This window comes from Macaca fascicularis, chromosome 6, assembly GCF_037993035.2.
Source record: "Macaca fascicularis isolate 582-1 chromosome 6, T2T-MFA8v1.1".
Taxonomy (NCBI): Eukaryota; Metazoa; Chordata; class Mammalia; order Primates; family Cercopithecidae; genus Macaca; species Macaca fascicularis.
In genome coordinates, this window is record NC_088380.1 from 92,251,428 (window position 1) to 92,276,274 (window position 24,847).

Sequence of the window (24,847 nt, forward strand, 5' to 3'; positions counted from 1 at the left end):
AAAATTGTACCTATATAATGAAACTCAAAAAAACTCTGGACATCAAAGCTCAGAGGAACTTCCTGTTGGTTAACACATTGATATGCCCAGAGGGTGACATCCTCAGACTCCAGAGGGAAAGAAAGGGCATGGAAACTCTGCTCTTTCCCAGACCTAACCCTATGTGCTTCCTTTAAATAAAGCTGTAATAATAGATAAAGCAGTTTCCTAAGTTCTATGAATCATTCTAGCAGATTACTGGACCTGAGGGGATCATGGGAATCCTCAGATTTGTAACCTATTAATAAGTCAGAAGTGCAGGTGGCCTGGGTACCCTGAAAACTTGAGGCTGGTATCTGAAGTAGGGGCAGTCTTATGGAGAACTTGGCCTTTAACCTGTGGGATTTGTACTAACTCCAGGTAATTACTGTCAGAATACAAGCGTAGCATATCCAGGTGGTTTCAGATAAGTTGGATTAAAATTAAAATAGAATGTTACCCTAAGTGAAAGATTCTTGGATAAAAGATTTTATGGCTTTCTTGCTTTTTGTATACTTCAAAGCTAGTAGTTATTGGCATATAGTAAGTGCTCAAAAAGGATAACTGAACCAAAATGAATTCAGTTCTTTGCTTAATGAATTTAAGATAAAAAATATATATATCCCAATCTAAAAGTCCCTAAATTACAATAGACAGGTAAGGAGGCACTTTCTGAATTTATACTGAAGTCCAGAATTTTAACTTACAGAATTGATTCTCATTATTCGTGGTAGTTATGTTTTATAAAGTCGCCACAAACACTGAACCATTGCTCCTAGGGCAAATACAGGGTTAGGTTCCTGTGAGCTTCCGGTCATAACATTTTCATAAACTGATCAATACCCAAGCTTGTTTTATGTGTGTTTCTGTTTAAATATATCTTATTTAATATATATCATTGATTCGCTAACATTGAATTCACAGCCAAAAGCATAATTCATCCCTGAACAAAGCTTATCTAATACTAGTAATCATTAAGTATAGCATTTGTTTTGAGTTCTGTGCGTCATTCCAGCAATTTTTTTCCATAAGGCAGCCTTCTTGTGCTTAGGAATACTAAACACTACCACCAGCACTATGCTTGGGGGTCATTTTAAACAGCAAGATCACCAATGAAAAGCAAAATTGTAAAAAAAATGTGGCCCTAAACAGATCATAAAAAAGAGATTTGTTTACAGTATGACAGCCAAAACAATAAGGCAGACTGTTGCCTTGTTAGACCTCAAGCAGGAGCATGCACGTACAGACCACTCAAATTTTTCATCACCGTCTATGTCCATGAATGACCACAAAAACACTGATTTTGGAATTACAAATACATTTTAGCAAGTAGGCAAATCCCAAAACAAAATCCCCAAATAATGAGGATGAGTGCATAACATTGAGAAGAACACTTATAAGAAATAACTCATATAAAAGAACATGATCCAGAATAACTCATGTATAAAGATTAAAATCAGTTGTTCAGCTCTGAGAAATAGTAATTAGTGAAAGAACTCTCAGCATAGGAAAAATTAGGTTTTATTTAGAGCCCTATAGTAATGAAATATTTTAAGACACATTCTCTACCTTTTTTTTTTTTGAGACAGAGTCTCGCTCTGTTGCCCATGCTGGAGTACAGTGGCGCGATCTCGGCTCACTGCAAGCTCTGCCTTCCAGGTTCATGCCATTCTCCTGCCTCAGCCTCCCGAGTGGCTGGGACTGCAGGCGCCCACCACCACGCCCGGCTAATGTTTTGTATTTTTAGTAGAGATGGGGTTTCACCATATTAGCCAGAATGGTCTCAATCTCCTGACCTCGTGATCTGCCCGCCTTGGCCTCCCAAAGTGCTGGGATTACAGGTGTGAGCCACCGCGCCCAGCCTTAAGACACATTTTCTTTTTAAATATACTCATGCTTGTTAAATCTTATTTTGTAAACTCATTTCTCTAAAATGGCTTAGATTTATTACATTTCCTATGGGATAACTCAGGGTTATCGTTATTAGTGAGAATTATTGTTCAAAGTTGGAATCTAAGGATGCGTGATACTTTTAGGGTCACTTCTAGTCTGTAACTCACCTACCCATTCATTCATTTATCAGTCACTTAGGGAGAATTTTCTGTATTCAGATACTCTGCTAGGCAGAGGAGATATAATCACAACCAATTAAAGCCAAAGCCCTTGCCTTTTTGATGGTTATATTCCAGTTGGGGGGTAAAATTTAATCAATTAAATAGTGAAAAATAAATTTTAATCCCACATGAAAGAATGAAACAAGTGGTGAAAATGTGAGAGACAGCCTTAGATATTAGGTGAGGACAAACTTCTCTGAGACATTTAACCAGCAACCTTAAGAATGAGAAAACAGAGGAAGAGCATTCCTGGCAGAGAACACCAAGTCCAAAAGCACAGAGACATGAAAGAACATAAGACACTGCAGTAACTAAAAGCCAATGAGGCAAGAGCTTCAAGGAGAAACATAAGAGGGGGCTGAAGAGGTAAGATGGGAACAGATCATGCAAAGGCTAATAGGTCATAGTATGGACTTTAGATTTTACGCTAAATAATGGTCTCAAAGCAATGTAGATAAATAATTCGATTCACATTTTAAGATCCCTTTCATTGTTCTGTTAATTAGAAGGAGACAAGGGCAGTGAATCAACAGGTCTTGCTGATGGACTAAAGGTAGAGAGTGAACAAAAGTAAGTAATACAGGATAATATCTACATTTCTGATTTGAAGATGATGGTACATTTTCTGATATGGAAGAGATCAGGAAGAAATCACGAACTTAAAAATGCTGAGTTTTAAGTACCCATGAGACATCAAGTAAAAATGACAAGAGGGCAACTGCATATTAGAATCTGTAGTTCAGAGATAATTTGAGGTGATAATATAATTGTGATATCTAAATCCATAGGGATTAATAAAACCAACTAAAAAGGAACTAAAAGATAGTGTAACACTAGTTACTGAGAAAGTGAAAAAGTAAAGTTTATGTAGACAACATATGAACAAATTTGGCTACAAAGGGAAATAAAGCAATGGCCAAAAACCAAGAAATGGATATGGAGGGGCTTCGTTTTTTAAGGAGGAGAGAGGTAGAGCTGTGACTTCTTTATTTGTTGTTGTTACTTTAAATGGGAGAACTTTTTTTTAAAAAAAGTGTGTGTGGTAACAGGAATAATCCAACTGAAATGGAGCAGGTGATAAAATATATTTTACAAATTTAAAGATAAAGAAGACGGGCTGCACATTTAACCAGAGTTGTGGTTTGGTAGTATACAGATGAGAGTGATGGGCTCTGGTTTCAAGAGCTTAGGGTAAGGCTGAGGTAGGGATGCTTAAGTTTTCGAGAGAAAGGATTTAGGTTGAAAACGTTGTCTGAGAAGTACAGCATACAAACTCTGTCAGGCAGTATAAAGCAGCCATCTAAGGTCTGTGATCATAGATTCCAAGTAAAATCCAGAAGTACAGTTTCACAATTTTCTTTAGCAGTCAGTGCTGCATATACAGTTTGATTCCATATGCTATGGTTCCCAGCTACTACACTTTGTATTCTGGTCTCAATTTCCAGTCTTTTCCTTTGCTATTAGGTGGTATGTCTATCTCAGTAAAATGACTGCCTGCTTGCAACTGCTGCACTATGCGTGCCTTTCTAATATGGGCTTGGAAAACAGACACAGATATAAAAGTCATTAGAATGCAGCAAGTCAATGGTCACAAAAATACAATTAGAGAAAAATGCTTTATGATAATATGTTAAGCAAAGAACATGATGTAAAATTAGACATAAAATATATCACAAGCATGAGGGGAAAATATGAACAGAAACAATTAGAAATACAAAAAAATTTACAAAGTGACTGTCTTTGAATGATGGGAATATAGTTCATTGCCTTTTAATTTTACTTATCAATTTACTATATTTTTCCACATTATAGATATGTACTGTTTTTGAAACGGGAAAAATATATATTTCTTAGAAAATAGAGAGTAAGTATTAACAGAATCTCACTTAAAAACTCAGTTGGGTGTGGTGGCTCACACCTGTAATCCCAGCACTTTGGGAGGCTAAGGCAGGAGGTTTGCTTGAGCCTAGGATCTGAAACCAGCCTGGGCAACACAGCAAGATCCTGTCTCTAAAATAAATAAGTCTCTCATATTTAAGTTAAACATACAACTTTTCAGTACATAGCTTTTACCTTGGCTACTTGGTGGCTTTTTTCACTTATGTTCAGATTATCTGCAGTGACTCTGATAATAAAGCCAATCTGATATTGTACTCTACTAAATAATTAAAAAAAATTTTCAATGATCATTCTTACATAAACCTCTAATGTAAAATATTATCAGACTACAACTCATACTAAAACAGTTCAACACCACTGAAAAAATATGTAGCAGAAAATAATGTCCTGACCTAGACTTTATTTTTAAAATTTAAGTAGCATTTATAGTGTTTTAGAAATTTGAAAAAATAAAACTTTTAGAAATTTAAAATAGAAACCTAAATGTGAGCAAACACAGAAAAGCATAGTTTTAACAGCGCAAGCTAAATAAGCTTTAATACATAATCATATAAAACTCTATTTCATGATATACAACATAGGTCACTGCTGAATGTTTATGGTCCCCACCCCCCCAAATTTTTGTGTTGAAATCTAACACTCAATTTGATATTTGGAGGTGGGAACTTTCAGGAGTTACTAGTTCATGAGAGTGGAGCCCTCATTAATAGGATTACTGCCCTTTTAAAAGGAGGTCAGAGAACTAGCTTATTCTCTTTCCACCAGGTGATGATACAAGAAGCAGTCCGCAACCTGAGACAGGGTCCTTACCAGAACCTGACCATACTAGCATGCTGACCTCAGACTTCCAGCCTCCAGAACTGAGAAATACATTTCTGCTGTTGATAAGCCACCCAGTCTATGGTACTTTGTAATAGCAGCCCTAACCTACTAAAACAGTCACTAATGACAGTTTTAGTCTCCATTCTAAATCTCTATAATTTTGACCAGTGGCGGGGAGGCTTAAGCGAAAACAAATACCACTTAAAACCTAGACAATCTTTCAGCATAAGTAGCTAAAATACTATTTGTTATACACATTATATACACTTGTTGGAAATTTTGATAGAATATCATGAACATTCTGGAACTGGAAGTTGGAAAAGCTAAGGCGAGGAGAGCAAGGACTCAGGCATTCCATAAGTGTGCTAGCTGAAGGTTTAAACCTTTCCCTTAGGTCATAGGTCCCACCTACTGTGCATTTGAATAGTAGGTTTCTCTCACCAAAGGGAACTTGCAGATTACTGGATCAGGCAACATGCAATAAAGAACAGGCACAAAGAATTAGAGCAATTGAGCAATTGAATATGAAGGTGATATAACACCCTCTTTAATCAATATGGGATGAGACAAAAATCAGAATAAATCTGACCATAATATATCTTCAGTGAGGGACATATGAAGGGAAACAGCAGACCAAAGTAGTTTTAGGAAGATAAAGGGGTAGAGAAAAATGCATGAGGTTTGAACTAAGCAATTAGAAAAAACAGAAAGCAGGTTCAGCAAGGAAGCTATCACAGAGAAAAAGCAGTATCCTACTCCTCATGCAAAACCCACTATTCAAATGTACAAAGAATATAACCTAACACTTACCTCTCCAAGAAAAGAGGGGCCAAGCAAACTTCAAAACAAAAAGGAACTTTTATTACAATACAAAGTAGTGAATACTCTGGCTACAAATCAGTGGTATGTGGGACATGATAAGAACGTCTTTAACTGATATGACCAACTGTTAGAACAAGTGTTCCTTATATGAGGGAAAGCAGTTCACAACAGAGAAGCAACTTCTTAGGATTTTTATTCCCTTTTAGGAAGGAAAGAGAAAGAGATAGTGTGAGGGCATTAGGTTCTTAAACTCTACTTAATACTTAGCATGCTTTTGGTAATCAAATGCTGATGTGCCTTTTAATTTACTTTAAATTAAAGCTGATTATGTTGTCGTGAAGAATCCATAAGAATACAGCAAGTGAAGTGCATACTACTTATAACCTGAAGGATATATTCTAAAAGACAAAGTATGGTTCGAAAAACAAAATAGAAAAGGAAAATAATTTAAATAAATTACCCTGTAAACTGCCAACAAAAGTCACAGTGATTGTAAAAAAGTTGTATTTGTCTCCCTGACCAAATTTAAAACTCTGTTCAAGTATGACAGCTCCAGGACAAGATGTGGAACTGATGAGCAGCCATAAATCACATAAATACTAGACTGTGAATCAGACTTTCAGTTTCATTTATCAGTGTGTGAAACTGAGTAAATCATTTAAAACTTGTTTTGTCATTTGTAAAAATGGAGATAATATCACCTATGGCAGAAAGCAACTAGGTACTCACCAATCTTGTTTTTTATATCATAAGTATTATTTCCCAGCCTCCCCAGCACTTTGGCCAGAACTAGTCACAGGGCCCCAACCTATGCAATGTGGGTAAAAATGATGTATCTACTTCTAAGTTTGACACTTTAGAATATCCTGAAAGATCCACAGCTTACTCTCTCTTCACTCACCAACTGGCACAGCAATCTAGCAGGGGACTCTAAGGTAGCAGGGGGAACAGAGGAGCCATAAGGGAAGAAGGATAGCTCAGAGGATAGCTGAGCCCTTGAGTCATCATTTTGTGAAGGACCTACCTGGAGAGCTGCCCAATCCCTTTCTGATTCCCCATTTGACCCTGCTTCGTGTCTGAAGAAACTGAGAAACTTTCATTAATTTTATAACACTGAGATTTTGGAAGTTGCAACATATCACCACATCTCCCTAGCTCAATGAACAGATCTAAATGAAACAAAACATTTAAAAATTGTAACAGTATAAAGAAGTTTTAAACAATTATAAGGATAATATTAACGGAGTTAAACCAGACTAAAGACTATACACAGTTTCTTAAAAAAAAAAAGTTTAAAAGAACAGTCTAAAAAAATACTAATAGCAATATGTGTTATTTAACAAGAGCTAGAAAATAAGTCAATTTTTTAATATTAAAAATCAACAAACTGCTAATTTGTAAGTAAAAGCTGCTTATTCCATCAAGTATAATTGCTTATTTCATCAAGAAAAATGGCTTACTCATTAAGTCAACATACAACTGTCCCCAGGTATCTGAGGGAAATTGAGGGTAGGTGGGGGACCATCCAATACCCACAACACCCCTTCCAGGATACCAAAATCCAAAGATGCTAAAACTCCTTATATAATGAAAGTTTTTATTTGCATATAAACTATATATTCTCCTTTATACATTAAATAATATCTAGGTTTCTTATAATACCTAATACAACGTAGATGCTATATAAATAGTTTTTATAGTATTTTTTTAAACTTAAATTTGTATTTTTTTTCTGAATATTTTTGATCCACGATTGGCTGGTCAATGAGAGACAGGGACAGATTATTTGACACCAAAAGAGAAGCCATAACTAAAAAAAAAGAACATTTATTTACAATTTAGGATACCAATGGAATACATGAATATTAACATGATATATACAGAAACAAATTTCTTGTCATACTCATGATTAATCTCTGTTATCTACACATCTATTTACTTGAATAGTTCTTTTAAATAGTTCTATTCAATATAATCACTCCCAAGCCAGCCTATTCAATATAGTCACTCCGAAGCCATCCTACACTATTCATCGTTGTAAAAAAAAAAAAAAATCATGATCCTCTCCTTAAATTCCTTTAATTCCTTTAAGCATTTATGGACCCTAAAGAATGCCCTCAGATTTATCAACCCAACTGCATCATATGATTTAAAATGCAAACTGTCATTTCTCATCAGTAATATTTTAACATAGGCAATTCAATTTATAATTTTAGGTTTTTTTCTGTTAAAACAGAATCATTATATATTACAAAAAGCTCATAAAACAATAATTATGCCAAAAGGATAAAATCAATAATTTTATTCAGTTGAGATAAATGACAACATGACCTCAAAATTTCAGGATTTAACATTAAAAAAGGTAAATAATCTTAAAAAAAAAAAAAAAAAAAATTGAGAGGAAATGAAACTACCTATAGCAGAAAAGTAACCATTACTAGACTGTCTCGATATCCTTAGACCCTGATATGGCATTAAAGGCAGCATTAATTAACATAAAAGTTAATCTATTTACAAAAGCAAGTCAAGATCACAAAGAAAACCAATTTTGTGTTGCTTTTTAAAGGCTGAGCTTACCCTCAAATTATCTATGTATACTTATGAAACATTCTTATCACAAAAAGATTTTAAATATAAATCTTCCAATATTAATAAAGATAATCAGGTTTTTGATCTCTCAGGCTTTAGTTTTCACTAGTGAGCATAAATTTTATAGAAATAGATGGAAAGTAGAATATGTAACAAGATGAAAATGCACGTACACTAAAATGGGACAAAATTGTCAAGGTCTTTACAGACAAAGGAGATACGGAAGTGACATTACATCATAAACATAGTTTAGAAACACACAATTCTCAGGAGAAAATAAGCTACCTTAATGTACGTTATGTAGTTTCCTGAGACCCTTTTTACTTCAAATTAATGATAATTTGCCCAGCTGATGTTTATCTTTTCCTGGTCTTCGAAAATGGTTTAGATAAGTGAAATCAGTAAACAAGATAGCACAGGCATATTAAGCCTACACGGTTAAAAAAAAAATAGTTAAAGATTATTGATTTTCACTTATTTTACACTTCACCAAAACTTTAGTCATTATTTATTTTTCTCCTAAAAATGTGCATTTGTGAACTGCTCTCACACATTCATTATACATACACACACCTGTGTATCACATTGTTCCAAACAAATTTTAAAGCAGTCTGAATAATATTTTTCAATATTAAACATCAATATGGAAAAAGTAGAAAGCATAGAGAAGAATATAAATAATTTAAAACAGAAAATAAATTCTGTGAAGGAAATTTAAGCTTTGTAAATGGGGAGACCCTGAATGAAAAGTGTTATTTGTCATGTAGAACATAAAATCATTACTAGGACAGGTATCCATTTTTTTCTAACTTTAATAGGCCTAACCAAAAGAAAATGGACATACAAAGCAGTAACAAAATTTGGTTATTTAACTGAAATGAATAATTTAAGTAAATAGTCACGGTACCAAATTTATCACTTACCTTTCACAATTATACAGGATTTTGGCATGTTTTTCTGTGTGCAGACTTTCTTTGATTTTGCCCCACTGTATCTATATCTATAGTTTTTAAATCTAATTTTTTGGGGGGTGGGAGGTACATGTTTCAGCAAGTCTACTTAGCTCCTTTGTGGAAGGAGTAGGGATTGTGAGCTTACAGTGTAGTAGACAAAATTAAAATCCCACAACACAACTTCATCCCCTTCCTTGCTAAATTAAACAGTTTAAAATTCTTTGCAGTAAAACTGAGACCTCCTAACATCTATATAATAATAAATTCTGGACTGAGTCACCAATAGAATATATGCTTTCAATATTTTCTTCGAACAATGGTAAAAATATTTAAGCACTTGGATTTACAATTTCTCACCCCCTTGTTGACCAAATTTTTTTTAAGGTAATTAGAAAAATATGTGGTGTTTTCAGTGCCCACAGACAGAGAAAAAAAAAAGGCAGCAGTGAGAGGACTGAATTCTTGTCCACGACCCTATTACCTTTGTGCTAAACAGATAAACTAAAAATATCTCAAACTAAGAGTAATAAGAAAGCTAGAGCGAGACAATCCCAGAACTTTGGGAAGCTGAGGTGTGAGGATCGCTTGAGGCCAGGAGTTGAAGAATAGCGTGGGCAACATAGCAAGGTCTTGTCTCCACAGAAAAAAAAAATAATAATTTTTTAAGAGAAACAAGAAAGCTAGATTTTTCTTCTGACTTCCCTTTGTTATACTTTTAGAAACAGTAACTAGGAAGTTAATCAGTTTGGTAAACTAGAGATTGAAAGTGCCAGGTGAAATCAGCCTATCCTTGCCTTACCTGCCATTACAGAGTAGCCATCGAGCAAGAGAATAGTGAGGTATAATCTTCTGCATGACACTGGCCATCACCATGGTAACAACCAGCTGTATACCTATCACACCCTGTGTAAAAAAAACAAACAATTTTAATAATGAGTGAATTTGGATTTGGGAACATTGCTGGAAAACTTTCTGTACATTTTGAAAATTACATTTTAAGAAAAATGAGTTTACTATTAAAATACATTACTCTCAGCCCTCCATATCTGCAGGCTCCACAACTGCAGATCAAAAATATGCAGGAAAAAAATACAGTAAAAAATAATACAATTAAAAATATATTACAAATTTTTAAAAATAGAGTATAACTATTAACATAGCATTTACATTGTATTAGGTATTATAAGTAATCTAGAGATGATTTCAAGTATAGAGGAGGAAGTGCATAGGTTATATGCAAATACTATGTCATTTTATATAAGGGACTTGAGCATCCTCAGATTTTGGTATGGGGTGGTACTGGGACAAATTCCCTGTGGATACTGAGGGACAACTGTTAAATTCAGGCAATTAGTTATTCAAGATCACATAGTTTAATATAAACTTAAAATGATTTAGCATACACATCTATAATCTATTCTCAAGAAATGTTCTGTATAAATTAAGGATATCAAAATGAAGTGGAAAGTGATTTCTTCATCCTTCTCCAATTTACTCAACACACTAAAAACATTAGCTTGACAAGCTTTAAAAGTAATATGCCTGTTTTTAATCCTAGGTGGTAGTGATCATAAACCATTAACTGTACTAAATGTGATGGCAGAACTGGCCTGAAAGTCACTAATAAAGAAAACTGAACTCATGCTGTTACCACCCACTTCCAGTGAATGAGTCTTAATGTCCAACAATTTATCTTAGTTTACTCTCATCAATCCCTCCCATATTCTCCATGATGGCTAATTTGAACCTTCTTTCCTCTCCTCACCCCTCCAACTCCCTTCAAACGTCTAACTCTCCACTCGGTAGAGGACATCTACTTTACAGGAAAAACAGATACAATCAAATGGGAACTCTCTCACTTCCCACCAATAAGCTCACAAAGTCACTTGTATCTACATCTGTCTTTTCTTATACCCCAGAAATAATAGAGCATCTTCTATAGAAAGCAAATCTCTGTATCTATGCTTTAGAGCCCACTCTCTTTGATTTTCAGGAACTTCTGCCATTGAATAGTCTTCCTCTATCTTCTTTAATCTCTTTTCTATTTTGAATCCTTCCTATCAGCATTGTGTAACACCTGTAAGTCTCTTTCATTTTTTTCTAAAGAATAACAATAATTTCCCCCTGTTTGACAGCCTTCTCTCAACCTCATATTCACAGCCACTTTTCAAGACTTGTTCTCACTGTTTCCATTTTCTCCTATCTCCCACACAGTATCCATCTGACTTCTACTTCAGCATATTCCACTGAAACATATACCATAAAGGAAGATCACTCCATCTTGACAAATTAGTTTTCCTCAACTTAAATCTCAGTAGTATACTTCATGGTACACCCCGTTCCTTGCTTTATTACTACATTGATGATCAATCCTTTACCCTCCCCTTTGCTGGCTCCTCCTCTAGCCAAGCACTCCAAAAACAAAGTTGAATTCCTACCTCAAATCTAATATACCAAAAAAGCACTTAAAAATGTTAAAAAATTTAAGAAGAAAAAACAGTATGGCCTATTGGTTTAAGAAAATGGATTCTGAACCCAAACTGCCTCAGTTATAAGCTGGTCTCCATCACCTATTAGCTATATGACTTTGGACATGTTATTTAATTAAACATTCCGCAAGTCTAGTTCCCCTTCTATAAAATGGAGTTAGAAATTCCATCTACTTCATCAAGCTGTGGTTAGAAACTGTGCCCAGTACAGAGTTATGTTAGTACTATTTGTTTTTATTGTCATTGTTATTATCACTACTAGAAGACAAAATTTTTCTTACGATGTCAAGAATAAAGACTTTCAAAAAGAGACAGCAGTCTCCTAAATGATAAAGAAGACCAAAACAAGTTGAAAAAATAAAATAAAATTTCTGCATGAAGAAACTATAATATAAACAATGTAAAAACATTAACTGGGGAAAAGTATAACTCATCACAAAGAGATAAATTTACTTATTGGATATTATAGAGATTATAAATTATAGTCAAAGATCAATTGCCTAATTTGAAAAAAATATGTCCAGACAGTTCTCAAAAAAGAAATTAAAAATGGTTCTTAAACAGGACCATTTTATTTATTTATTTAACTTTTATTTTAGGTTCAGGGGTATATGTGCAGGTTTGTTATACAGGTAAATTGCATGTCACAGTGGTTTGGGGTACAAATTATTTCATCACCTAGGTAATGAGCATAGTACCTGATAGGTAGTTTTTCAATCATCACCCTCCTCCTATCCTCCATCCACAAGTAGGCCCTAGTGTATGTTGTTCCCTTCTTTGTGTTAATGTAAACTCAGTGTTTAGCTCTCACTTATAAACGAGAATATGTAGTATTTGGTTTTCTGTTTTTGCGTAAGTTTGCTCAGGATAAAGGCCTCAAACTCCATCCATGTTGCTTCAATGGACATGATCCCATTCTTTTAAAGGTTGCATAGTATTCGATGGTATATATGTATTTAACACCACATTTTCTTTATCTAGTCTACCATTGATGGGCATTAGGTTGATTTCATGTCTTCGCTATTGTGAACAGTGCTGCAATGAACATACGCATGCATGTGTGTTTACAGTAGAATGATTTACAGTCCTTTGAATGTATATCCAAAAATGGGATTGCTGGGTCAAATGGTAATCTGTTTTAAGTTATTTGAGAAGTCGCCAAACTGCTTTGCACAATGGCTGAACTAAATTACATTTCCACCAGCAGTGTATAAGTGATTCCTTATCTCCATAACCTCACCAGCATCTGTGATATTTTGACTTTTTATTAACAGCCCTTCTGACTGGTGTGAGAGACACTGTCTCACTGTGGTTTTGATTTACATTTCTCTAATGATTAGTGATGTTGAGCATTTTTTTTTCATATGCTTGTTGGCCACATAAATGTCTTCGTTTGAAAAGTGTCGCTTGCCCACTTTTTCTGAAAAATGTCTGTTCATGTCCTTTGCCCACTTTTTGAATGGGTTGTCTGGTTTTTGCTTGCAAATTTGTTTAAGTGCCTTATACATTCGGAATATTACACCTTTGCCAGATGCACAGTTTGCAAATATTTTCTCTCATTCTGCAGGTTGTCTGTTTACTCTGTTGATAGTTTCTTTTACTGTGCAGAAGCTCTTTAACAGAGTATAATTAGGTCCCATCTGCCAATTTTTGTTATTGTTGTAATTGTTTTTGGCATATTTGTCAGGAAGTCTTTCCCAGGTCCTGTGTCCAGGATAGTATTTCTTAGGTTATCTTCCAGGGTTTTTATTGGTTTTTTATTTTAGGTTTAAGTTTTTAATCCATTTTAAGTTGATTTTTGTACATGGTATAAGGAAGGGGTCCAGCTTTAATCTTCTGTATATGGCTTGCGGTTATCCCAGCACGATTCACTGAACAGGAAATCTTTCCCCATTGCTTGTTTCTATTGATTTTGTCAAACATCACATGGTTGTAGGTGTGGGGCATTATTTCTGAGTTCCCTATGCTGCTCCATTGGTCTATGTGTCTGTTTTTGTACCACTACCATGACGTTTTGGTTACTATAGTCTTGTGGTATAATGTGAAGTCGAAGCTTTGTTTTTTTGTTTACTTAGGACTGCCTTGGCTATTTGAGCTTTTTTGGTTCCATACGACCTTTTCTGGTTTCATATGAATTAAAATAGTTTTTTCTAATTCTGTGAAGAATGTCACTGGTAGTTTTGATAGGAATAGCATTGAATCTGTACACTGCTTTGGGTAGTATGGCCATTTGGACAATATTAATTCTTTCTATCCATGAGCATGGAATGCTTTTCCATATGTTGACGTTATCTCTGATTTCTTTGAGCAGTATTTTGTAATTCCGGTTATACAGGTCTTTCACTTCCTTAGTTAGCTGTAATCCTAGGTATTTTACTCTTTTTGTGGCTATTGTGAGTCAGATTGCATTCTTGACCTGGCTGTCAACTTGGTGTTGATGTATACGAATGCTACTGATTTTTATACATTGATTTTGTGTCCTGAAGCTTTCCTCAAGTTGTGTGTCAGATTAAGGAGCTTTTGGGCACAGACTATAGGGTTTTCTAGATATAGAATCATGTCATCTGCAAACAGGGATAAAAAGAACAAAACTAGAGGTATCATGTTACCCAACTGTTTTTAAAATGTCTACCAAACCTGACTCAACTATGGTTTTATTTGTGGATATTTTAATGTCTTAAACTCTATCAACTAGGTTAAAGTTCAGTTCATTTTTCTACTGACCTAACATCAAAGGCTGCATTTTTCACCCTTTTCTTTCACATTTCCTATCATTTGAATTTACTATCCTATTTTCTGTGTAGTTTGTGATAGAAGTTCTACAATCTTCATACAATGAATGTCATTACAAATAACTCTTTCGGGCAGAACAAGACCAAGAAATACATTAGTAAGTATGCCAGAAGGTTGGTCTATTTGAGATTATAGACTTAAAAGCAAGAGACCATTTTGTAGTCATGGAAAGTTTTGTGGACAAAGTGAACATCAGCCTAGCTTTGAAAGAAGTGACAGCATTACACAGAATCTTCAAGGTAATAATTCAGTAAAATCTCTCACAAACATATATAATAATTTATTAAGAGTATGTGATTTCTGCTCCTTAACAGCAAAAATTATGTCTCAGTCACAACTACAAGTCACAGCTGTTAAATGGTATTTCAGAAAGACTGACCTAGAAGATACATATGAGGCAGTGTATAAACTGGGGAAGAGGGCATCTTGCCCAACTCTCCCCTTCCTCCAAATCACCAAACATGATGAGATACTGCTGACAGATCTACCTTTAAAGATGTAAATTATATTAAGGCAAAAACAAACAACCAAAAATCAGTGAGCTGGATTGACTAGAATTAGGAAATACCAACTAGCTTTCTGTAATAATCCAGACAAAAAATGATGAAACTTTAAATTACAGTGGTATCTTCGGTACCCAGAAGAGAAATACACTTTAGAGACATTGTTGAAGAATTCAGAGACTGATCAAACATAAAAGCAAAGAAGAAATTAAAGAGACTGACCCTAAGAAAGGCAAACATCACACTATAGTTGGTACATTCTCAGTGTTAATGTTTAACTAAAATAATGTTCAATACAAAAATGTAACCTCACTCTCTTTACTATGCCATTTCTGTCTTCTTAAATGAGGCTGAAAATAATTTCCCAAAACATCACCTGAATACTGTGCTAAAAAAAATATATTATTATATTCTTCTATATAAGTCAACAGATCTATCCTACAATGTATCTGCTCGTAGGTGACTAAATATGTGCTACTGGAAAAAAAGAAAAAAAAAAGTAACTTTTATTCCAATACAGGAATCTACGCAAGCTTTTGGAGAGAGAATTTTTAAATTATGTGGAAAACAGTTCACCACAGTTGCTCCATTTCATGTACATTTAAAAACGAATCCTCAGAATATACTTTCAAAATAGCAATCATTTTAGAGAATTACATGTATTATCAATTTAATATATTATTAATGTTGAACTTAAAATCAACTTTTAAGATATTACTATGCAATTGACAATTACAGTGTACATGCCAGGGATTAATGTATTAATGTATATAGTACTCAGTTCATTAACTAAGAAACACAATCATTTAAAATTCAAAAACAAACCATTCCAATAACCTGTCTTCACCAACCAATTTAGTGTCACTGTGTAAGTTTATAAAAAAGCAGAACTTTGAAATGTTCAAAAATCAAATATCCTGAATATTCTTCATAATTTTTAATTAAAGGAGAATGCTTAAATAAATTTATCCATAATCTTAAACATAAATTTCACAATAGAAAACTGACCAAGTTTATCATGGCTGAGGTCTCAAACACACAACCATATGGGTCATTGATTCAAGTAGCCTTAATGGTTTTATTAACACTCCAAAACAATAACTGACCAAAGAGATGGTTTCTGTCTGGATTCAATGCCTCTAGGCACTGATTTTCTTGATAACTGGAACTGGGGAAAGCCATTTAAAAAATAGCTCATAAGCCCCAAGAAGGGTGAAACATTGGGGTAACTTAGGTTCCAACCTTTCCACATCTATTAACCTAAGGCCATGAAGAGCAAGAAAAACTTATCCGCCTTTAGTCTCTAAAATAATGATCCTTACAATTTTTGTAATAGTTTCTTGGAAGGTTACACAAATTCTTACTAAGAAAAATTAAACAATTCTCTAAGAAATAAAATGTACCAAATAACAGTATTTTGTCTTGCTTTATTAATACTGAAAATTAAACTCTAAAAACTTAAATACAAACATGCTGCAATTTATAAATTCAAACTTTGAGGATTGTGTCAACCTCAGGAGTTGACATTTATGTTTCATTAAACTAGCTTTCCTGCTGACAGACGGAAACAAAGCATACATTGTTTACTACTGAAAGGCATATCTGCATATATACTTGGGACTCAGACCATCCCAAATGGTTTCAGTTATCTCCCTAAATAAGTTAGAAAAGAGAAAATAAAAAAGAGGATATTATATCCCAATGACCTTCCTATTCATTTGTTTCTTGACTGTTTACGTGTTTTAGTGACAGCATGATATGTTGAGACAGGCTTCTTAGGGATGCTCATATAATTTATACTACAAAAGAATATGTAAACTGTCATTTCAACCCAGGTTCACATAAAATTTAGAATTCACACTAGACGTATTTAAACAAGCCATCTTTGAACAATTTATGTATAAGGAAAACAGGGTTCAAACAACAAACATCACTCAACTACCCGGTTACTGATGTATCTGGCACCCAGACAATTTCCAACTCAATGCTTTTTTCACCAGTCTATTTGGTGTATTCAGTGAACATTTATTGAACAACAAACTACATGTGTGGGGCACTGGATCACTAACAATGGGGGAAAAGCACAGTCCCTGCCATCAATAAGCAGCCAGTTCACTAGGAGAGTAAATGGACCATTACAATACAATTGTAATGGTACTGCAATTGTAACTGCTTACAATACAATGTAATAAGAAGACAGGAAGAGGATTCTATGAGAACACAGCAAAAGAAGAGAGAAACTATTGACAGCAAAAAGGTGTAAAAGGGCATTTGGAAGGTAATGTATGAGTCAAGACCCAGTGGACTGAAGTTTTGTGAATCATCAGTGATGTCTGCCTCACATGGAAAGATCTAGATAAAAATCAAGGATTCCATTTTTACACCAAATCCTGGGTCCCCAAAAGACAGAAACACTACAGGACAAAATAGTGAATTTCACTGTAAGGACATTTTTCCAAGGCTGGTGGACAACCCAAAGTCAATAAGCCCATTCTTCCCACAGGAGTCTCACTTCTCAGTGGGAGGTAGGATGTTTCCATACCTTTCAGGTGGTCAAAAGCATGCTTTTCTTATCTAAACATGCAAAAACCTGAATATCCCTTCCGTAACTGCCATTAGCCAGCCCTAAAAGTATATCTCTTATTACACACCAAGGCTAAAAGTTCTCTCATAATGCCAAATAATTTCTGATGTCTCCAAAAGTAAAAAAAAGTCAGGTAACACTACACAAAACAGAGCATCAACTTCGATTCTGAGAGGGATTGCTCTGCTTACAATTCTTGCGGTTCCATGAGGAAAACAGAGGTTTCTCCCAAAATCACGGTACCTCTCTTTTTCCCAAGGAGACCCAGGCTGCCAGAAACTGCCTTAGGTCATCTCATGTGGGCATCAAGGGTAATAAGAGGACAGACAGAAGCAAATGGAGAAACAATTCAGTTGACTGAGGGAAAAAAAAAAAAACTTCCTCAAAAAAACAAGATCCAAGAAGACAAAAAAAAGCTTATAAAGGCCTTTTAAATATATGTATAGCTTACCTACCAGCTTTTAATTCACCTTTTAACCATAGAGCTCTTTTAAATCTCTTATTACCAGACTCCAGCCAGGACAAACAGATGACACCTCTGGCTTTTAAGCCTTCCGCTCCCCTCTGCCCCCCTCCCCCCCCCCCCCAGTAAGCCTTAACTAAGATCATGACTTAACCACAGACACACCAGGTATTTCCAAAGAAACGAAAAGTGGTTTTATAAATGGCAAAGTGGCACAAAGAAAGGAAAGTTTGGCGATGCAAACTGGGTACAACTCACATTTCTGTCTGGCCACATTCTATAAAGTCTCAGTTTCCCAGCTAATCATCTACATACAAAGGCCTCAAAGCCCTGTATGCCCTCCACAGAAAGAAAGCAGGAAATGGAAAGCTGTCCATGGAAGGGAAAAGGGTCAATAAGAGGCAAAATGTCTCACAAACGTCAAACCGGAAAGGACTCAATCCCTAAGCCAGGTATTGAATCCAAGCCATCACCATGAAAGGCAAAATCCTTAGCTACTGAGCTACAGTGCTGGGCAGTCACCATTACTCTTCCCAGAAGGAGCCTAGCACAGTCATTTTTGAACTTGCAAAGCATTTCTAACTGAACAAGGGGATTCTCAAGGCTAGTCATGCCACTATTATTTAACCTCTTTTCAATTGTTTAGAACAAAAAATTTCAAAAATCTTTTTTTCTTTCAATCGTGTACTTAGTTCCAATGACAACTCAACCCAAAAACTTTTTTTAAAACTCAGATCGTAATTTTCCAGGTTTTTACCATATAAGCAAGAGGTATTTCCAGAGAAGGAGTAGAGGAAGTATCCCTACTCCCCAGAATTATCCCTGATAATTCTTTCTCAGAAAGAATGGGCTTAAGATAGCAAAAAAACAATAAAAGGCCCATAGGGATGGGACCTCTTAAGACAAAACTCACTGAAGGACTCGACACACTGGGGCCAAAAAGTGTGCTGGCCTTTCTCAGACTTTCAGTCCTTTCAGATCAGCTGCCTCACATGAACCTTAAAACTCGTAACTCTAGATGGCAGAGACCAAGAGAGAGTATCCCCACGTGGTCACAAAGTCAAGCTCCATGGACACAAAAGAAGACAAGAGGGAAACCTCATCCCATTTTTGCCTCAGGAACCCACAACAAAGTTTGAACTAACCAATCTGCAGGGCCAGCTGGACCAGAAGGCTTGCAGGGGTCCTATATCTATGTTCTATCCTATGGTATCCTTCACTATGACAGAACAACACAGAAAGACACCAGATTCATTACATCCTAAGACTAGACTCATAAATCCTTTTTCCCATTAATCAAAATCTTGCAAAGGAGACAGTGATTTTTACCATCTACTCTGCCAGTTTGTGCACGCATGCGCGCGCGCGCGCACGCACGCACACACACACACACACACACACACACACACACACACAGAGAGAGAGAAAGAGAGAGAGAGAGACCAAGACCAGAAGCCTGGCTGGTAAGAAATTCTTACCCTTCTGTTAGCTTGCCGGGTTTCTAGGTTCCCTCTTTCTGAGTGGCTTTGGTGAGGGGGCCAAGACATGTTACAAAAGAAAAATCATCCTTTTCCATTTCATAGAACTATAGGCAAGTCTCCCATTAACATTTCCCATTCCAGCCAGCGTGATATACATGTAAGAAAACACAGACAAAGACAGACAAGAAGCCTCTCAGAACCAGAATACAGACCAGAAGAGTGTTTTTCCAAAAAAGCCCTTGTTCTCCACCCAACTGGAGAGAAATCTCGCTAAACCAAGACTCTCTGTACAATCTAGGGAGAGCTAAGTTGGCCCAAAAGGGGCCAACCAGAACAGGAGAAGGAAGAGGACGTTGGTAGTGCTTTGTACGCTTACCAGCCCAATTTAAAGACATCTTCCAGGAACTGTTTCCTCACTGCAATTAGGCCCAAGCACAAAGGGTTGACCGCATCTCATTGGCAGAGACCTATCAGAGATGGCCCTCAGTTCGAGACAAATAAGCAACTGCCCGAGCTCACCCCCAGTTCCACTGTACCAGTGGAAAGCTGACAAATAGCAGACAGGCACCCAGAAGCGCAGACCCCAGACAAGCCCCTAAATTTATAATTGCCTGATAGGCTCTTCCTGACTGCTGCATAGACAATATCAATTTACAGAGATCACGGCACTGCAATAAAGAGTTTACTTAATGCAAGGCCAGTCACATGGAAGAAATGGCTCAACTGACTGAGTGAGACTGATCTGAGTGAGAAGTGACTGATTTGAGTGAGACTGATCACACCCAAAGTCTCAGAGGCTAAAAGCTTTTGTGGACAATTTGGTGGACAATGGGGCTAGGGAATGGGGACTGCTGCTTGGTTGGAGATGAAATCATAGGGGTATAGAAAACGGGAGTCTGCTTCATACACTCAACTGGGACACAGGACCAGATGAGTCATGAGTTACAGTCTGCATGTGGTCAGTCTGAAAAACATCTCAAAAAAAACCAATCTTAGGTATTACTAGTGATGTTATCTATAGGAGTAATTGGGGAAGTCACAAATCTTATGACTTCTGGCCACATGACTCCTGAGCAATAAGGGATTATAAAAACTACACTTACATCTTAATAGAATTCAAGCTCCTCCCATAATTCTAATCTTGTGGTCTTTCACTAGTCTTAAACGGCAATTTCAGGTGGTTTCAACAGGGAGGGATTAGTTTTAGGCAGGAACTATTATCATCCTAGCTTCTAAGTTAAACTATAAAATAAATGCCTCCCAAGGCTAGCCTGGCCTATGCCCAAAAATGACCTAGGACAGCTTGGAGGTTAGAAGCAAGATGGAGTCACCTATGTCAGATTTCTCTTACTGTCATAATTTCACAAAGGTGGTTTCAAAAAGAACTACATATTAATATAAATTATATAACAAATGATTTATGATCTTAATGTTAAAAATCACTGTAAATTCAAATTATGTCGCTATAAAAATTATACCTATAAATAGAAAAAGCATTGAAAATTCAATGAATGAATGCGGCTACTATAAAAGAATTTGTCTTAACAGAGCTTAAAACCCAAGATTAACATATTATGTAACAATAAATATACATATTAAAATAATATTTGAGCACAAAATTGCACAGTACCATGAATATGGGTTGTAGAAATTTTTTAAATTGGATAAAGTTTCATAGGGTAGATGAAACCTAAAGATAGAAACTAAAATCACATAGAAAAGTAAAGAGAAGGCAATTTCAGGCTAAATGACAAGCATGAACACAGAAGGTACATGCAATAGCAAAACACCTAGCTCAACCAAGCAAACTTAGTAAATAAATAGGAACTGTGGAAAATAGGATGAAGACTGAATTTTAGCTCCTTGAGTCTTTAAAACCAAGAGAAGGTATTTAGCTGAAATGTTTAATAGAAAGATCACCTAGGACTTCTAAACAGGCAGGAGTAGGGAGCTGAAATAATTCAAGTAACACATGATGAAAATTAGACATAGCGATATATTCATCTATTAAAGACAAAAACTAAGAATAAGATAAACGTAGTTGAAACAAAAGGAAAGAACAAAAATAAAAGCTACTTCAGAAGAAAATCAAACTCTGAATGTGACTGAACATAAAGTATAAAACAACTGCAGAATAAAACTGAGGAATGCTTCAAAGGTTATTTCAAGATGTTTTAGTTTGGATGATTGGTAGAATACTAGAACCACTGACAGGAAAAGTTGTAGACTGAAAGAAACTCACAAAGAAGGCTGACAAACTTCAGACAGGCCTCCCAAGGAAAGCACCTGGGCGCATCCTCAGCTTTTCCGAACACACAGCAAATAGGCTTTTGCTAATATACAAAGGATGATCAACCTTTATGTATTGACAGACTGGTTGTAATAAGATTTGTGAGAGTTTTGTCACTTAATATACAGTGAAACAAACTATGAAGTGGATCAGATATTTAGGTTTACTAAGTGTTCCATTCGATTACTGTCTTAATGATATACTGGAAGCCAAATTAGAAACAGGATGCTTGGTGAGTAGTGAGTTAGGGCAGAAAGGAGCAAGTATCATTAAAGGATATTTCATTCAAGGAGTGATGAAAGTCTGATGAAATATACAAAATACCACTCTAGAGTGTAGAATACTGTCAACCCCCAAATGATTTGGGGTAAATTACGTTCATTTCTAGCTATTTTTATTGATATACTCTTTCTTTAGATAAAGCCTATCGAAAAATTACTCTCTTTGGATATGTAAATACCATTAATTTGGCCACAATCTAGTCTACCATGGGTCCTGGAAGGAATACTTAACTCATTTCTTTCATCATATGTGGATTTTATCAAACACTTTAAGTGTTAATCACTCCTCACTGCCACCTACAAATAAAATATAAGTGGTATGGTAGAGATCAATCTCTAATGTTATGGGAACACTCCAAAAGAGTGATTAAATATACAAAAGAGGTCTGGGAAATACTGGTTCACAGAGGTGACATCTGAATCAGTTTGATAAGGTTTAAAAGAGTATTCCACTATCAGAACAGGAAAGGAAGAGAAGGTCAGGCAGTTATACCTACCTGTACAAAGACAAAGAGAACAAACGGCACAATCCAGAAATAATGTGAAGTTCCATATGGCTAGACTTTGGTATGGATTGCACAAAATGGATTCTTCTGCAAGTACTTGGAAATAATTCCAGGATATAAAGCCTGGAAGTAACCAAATCAAACATGTTTTGGAGAAATGACTCTGCAACTATAATGGGAAAAAATAAATTGAAGTGGTAAAAGTAATTGGAAGCAAGGAACTATATTAGAAATCCACTGAAATAGTCCAAGCAATACCATAAAATCTTGAACCAAAACAGTTTCTAAATCAAAAGCAAAATTTTTTAAATTAAAACTTTTAGAGAAAAAATAAATTAGGCATGTGATTAGTAATTATCTCTGCAAGTTTCAGTAAGATAAGACTTAGGTGATTATGTAAACATATTTATTATAAGAGAGAAATGTACATGCTTAAAGCAAAAGGGAAGGAACCAATGTTAGGGAGGTGCTGAAGAGTTAAATGTGGGAATTTAATTGCTTAAGGGTCAGAAATAGATGAAATCAAAAACATAAAGAAGTTTATCTATTACAAGATCTCATACATACTACTGAATTGAAAGCACAAATAGGTATGGAGATGTATTAATTCTGAAAACAGAGGTCTCGCAGTTTATATGAATTTGATCAGGGGAGTGGAAAAACCAGGTCAAGGTTCTAGATCTCCTACCTTCCAGCAGATAGGAAGCTATCTTAATAACTTATTATAGATTATTTCAAAATTCAAAATTCTCAGATCATCTCCTAAGAATCACCATGGGGAAAGGAGTTGAGCTGTAAAAGAAAGGAGGGGAAGAAGGGACAGCTAAAATTTGTGAAAATTTTGACAAAAGAGGAATATAGAATTGATGGAATGATTGTCAAGCACCTGCAAATCTGCACGATTCAGCATATTAGGTAAAAGCATCAGAAAAATGATTTATTTAGCAGGATGTGGTGGCTCATGTCCACAATCTCAACACTTTGGGAGGCCAAGGCAGGAGAATTACTTGAGGGAAGAAGTTCAAGACCAGCCTGAGCAACATAGCAAAACACCCCTTTACCAGAAATAAAAACGAAAAAACTAGCTGGGTATGGTGGCATGTGCTTGTAATCCCAGCTATTCAGAAGGCTGAGGTGAATCACTTGAGCCCAGTAGGTTGAGATTGCAGTGAGCCATGAGCGCACCACTGTACTCCAGCCTGACAAAGTGAGACCCTCTGTATCCATAAAAAAAAATTTAAGGGGGGGAAAAAAGATTGATTATCATGGGACCTTATACAGGTTACAAGAATAGGAAAATCCAGGATGATTAAGTGTGTAATCAAAAGAACCAAAGAAAGCACCAAAATGGACAAAGTTTGAAAGAAAAACTTGAAGAACAACCACACCAAGATCAGGGTCTTCAAAGGAGGAAAAAAATGTCATGTCATAAGATAAAAAACCAGGATTACCACTCTGGCAATATGACTAAGAGGTCTAGAAACTTGAGAAGAAAAGTGTGATGAAAGTATGTGCAACTGATGGACCCAAACTGGGTTTTTGAAGATGGTTATTTCCAATAGGTTCTTTAGTACATCTGAAGACTGTCTATATTTAATCCAAAAGAGAAATTCTCCCATATAATGCCAAAGCTGATAAAAGCACCATAAAACAATCATGAAGAGACCACCAGACTTCCTTCCCATAAAGCTTCTCTAGTATCCCACTATCGTGGCCTTTACTGGTTTTCTAACATACCTGCAGCCCTTACAGACCGTAAACTGGACTGGAAGTAAAAACTGGGGGTAGGGGGCTATAATTTGAACTCAGATAAATTTCCAAATGTAATTGTTTACAGAATTAATTGGGTTTGTCAGCACTAATGTTTTACAGCATAAAATACATTTTTAATTTCCCTAAGAAGTGAAAGCATATTTTTTTTTGCCATTTTCTAAATCAGAAAAACAAGAAATTTAATGTCCTTTCAAAGGTCAAAAAGCATAAATCCTCAATGCCTAGATACATTCTAAATTTTTTAAAGATTAGAACTATAACAGTAGAATGTGTGAACTTGACGTAACTATCTTAAAAAATACTAGCTCTAGACTTTCGGATAAAGATGACGATACAAAATCATTTATCAGATTTTGATTAAATTTAGAAATAAAAAGACATTTTCCGTAGTACAAATGATAAGGCAAATGGAAGACCAACAACAAAGAAGGCAAGGAAAAAGATACTTTTTCATAAGAATAGAAGAC

At 35.5% G+C, this 24,847-nt stretch overlaps 1 protein-coding gene across 16 annotated transcripts in view; it reads right to left on the reverse strand.

Moving 5' to 3' along the window:
• TMEM161B (transmembrane protein 161B) overlaps positions 1–24,847 on the reverse strand; it is a 73,609-nt gene that overhangs the window by 35,733 nt on the left and 13,029 nt on the right. For 8 of the 16 annotated variants that reach the window (XR_012413842.1, XR_012413841.1, XM_073993774.1 and 5 more), the window contains exon 2: positions 10,017–10,120. The exons of 5 other annotated variants lie outside the window; for them this stretch is intronic. Coding sequence is in view for 4 of the 11 variants with exons in the window: in XM_045394799.2 (XP_045250734.1) it covers positions 10,017–10,120 (104 nt within the window). In the remaining 7 variants the exon portion in view is untranslated. Of the gene's footprint in view, positions 1–5,663; positions 5,875–10,016; positions 10,122–24,847 lie in introns of those variants that run through there. 3 more of the 16 variants (XM_045394798.2, XM_073993773.1, XM_073993772.1) reach the window with 3 other exon arrangements.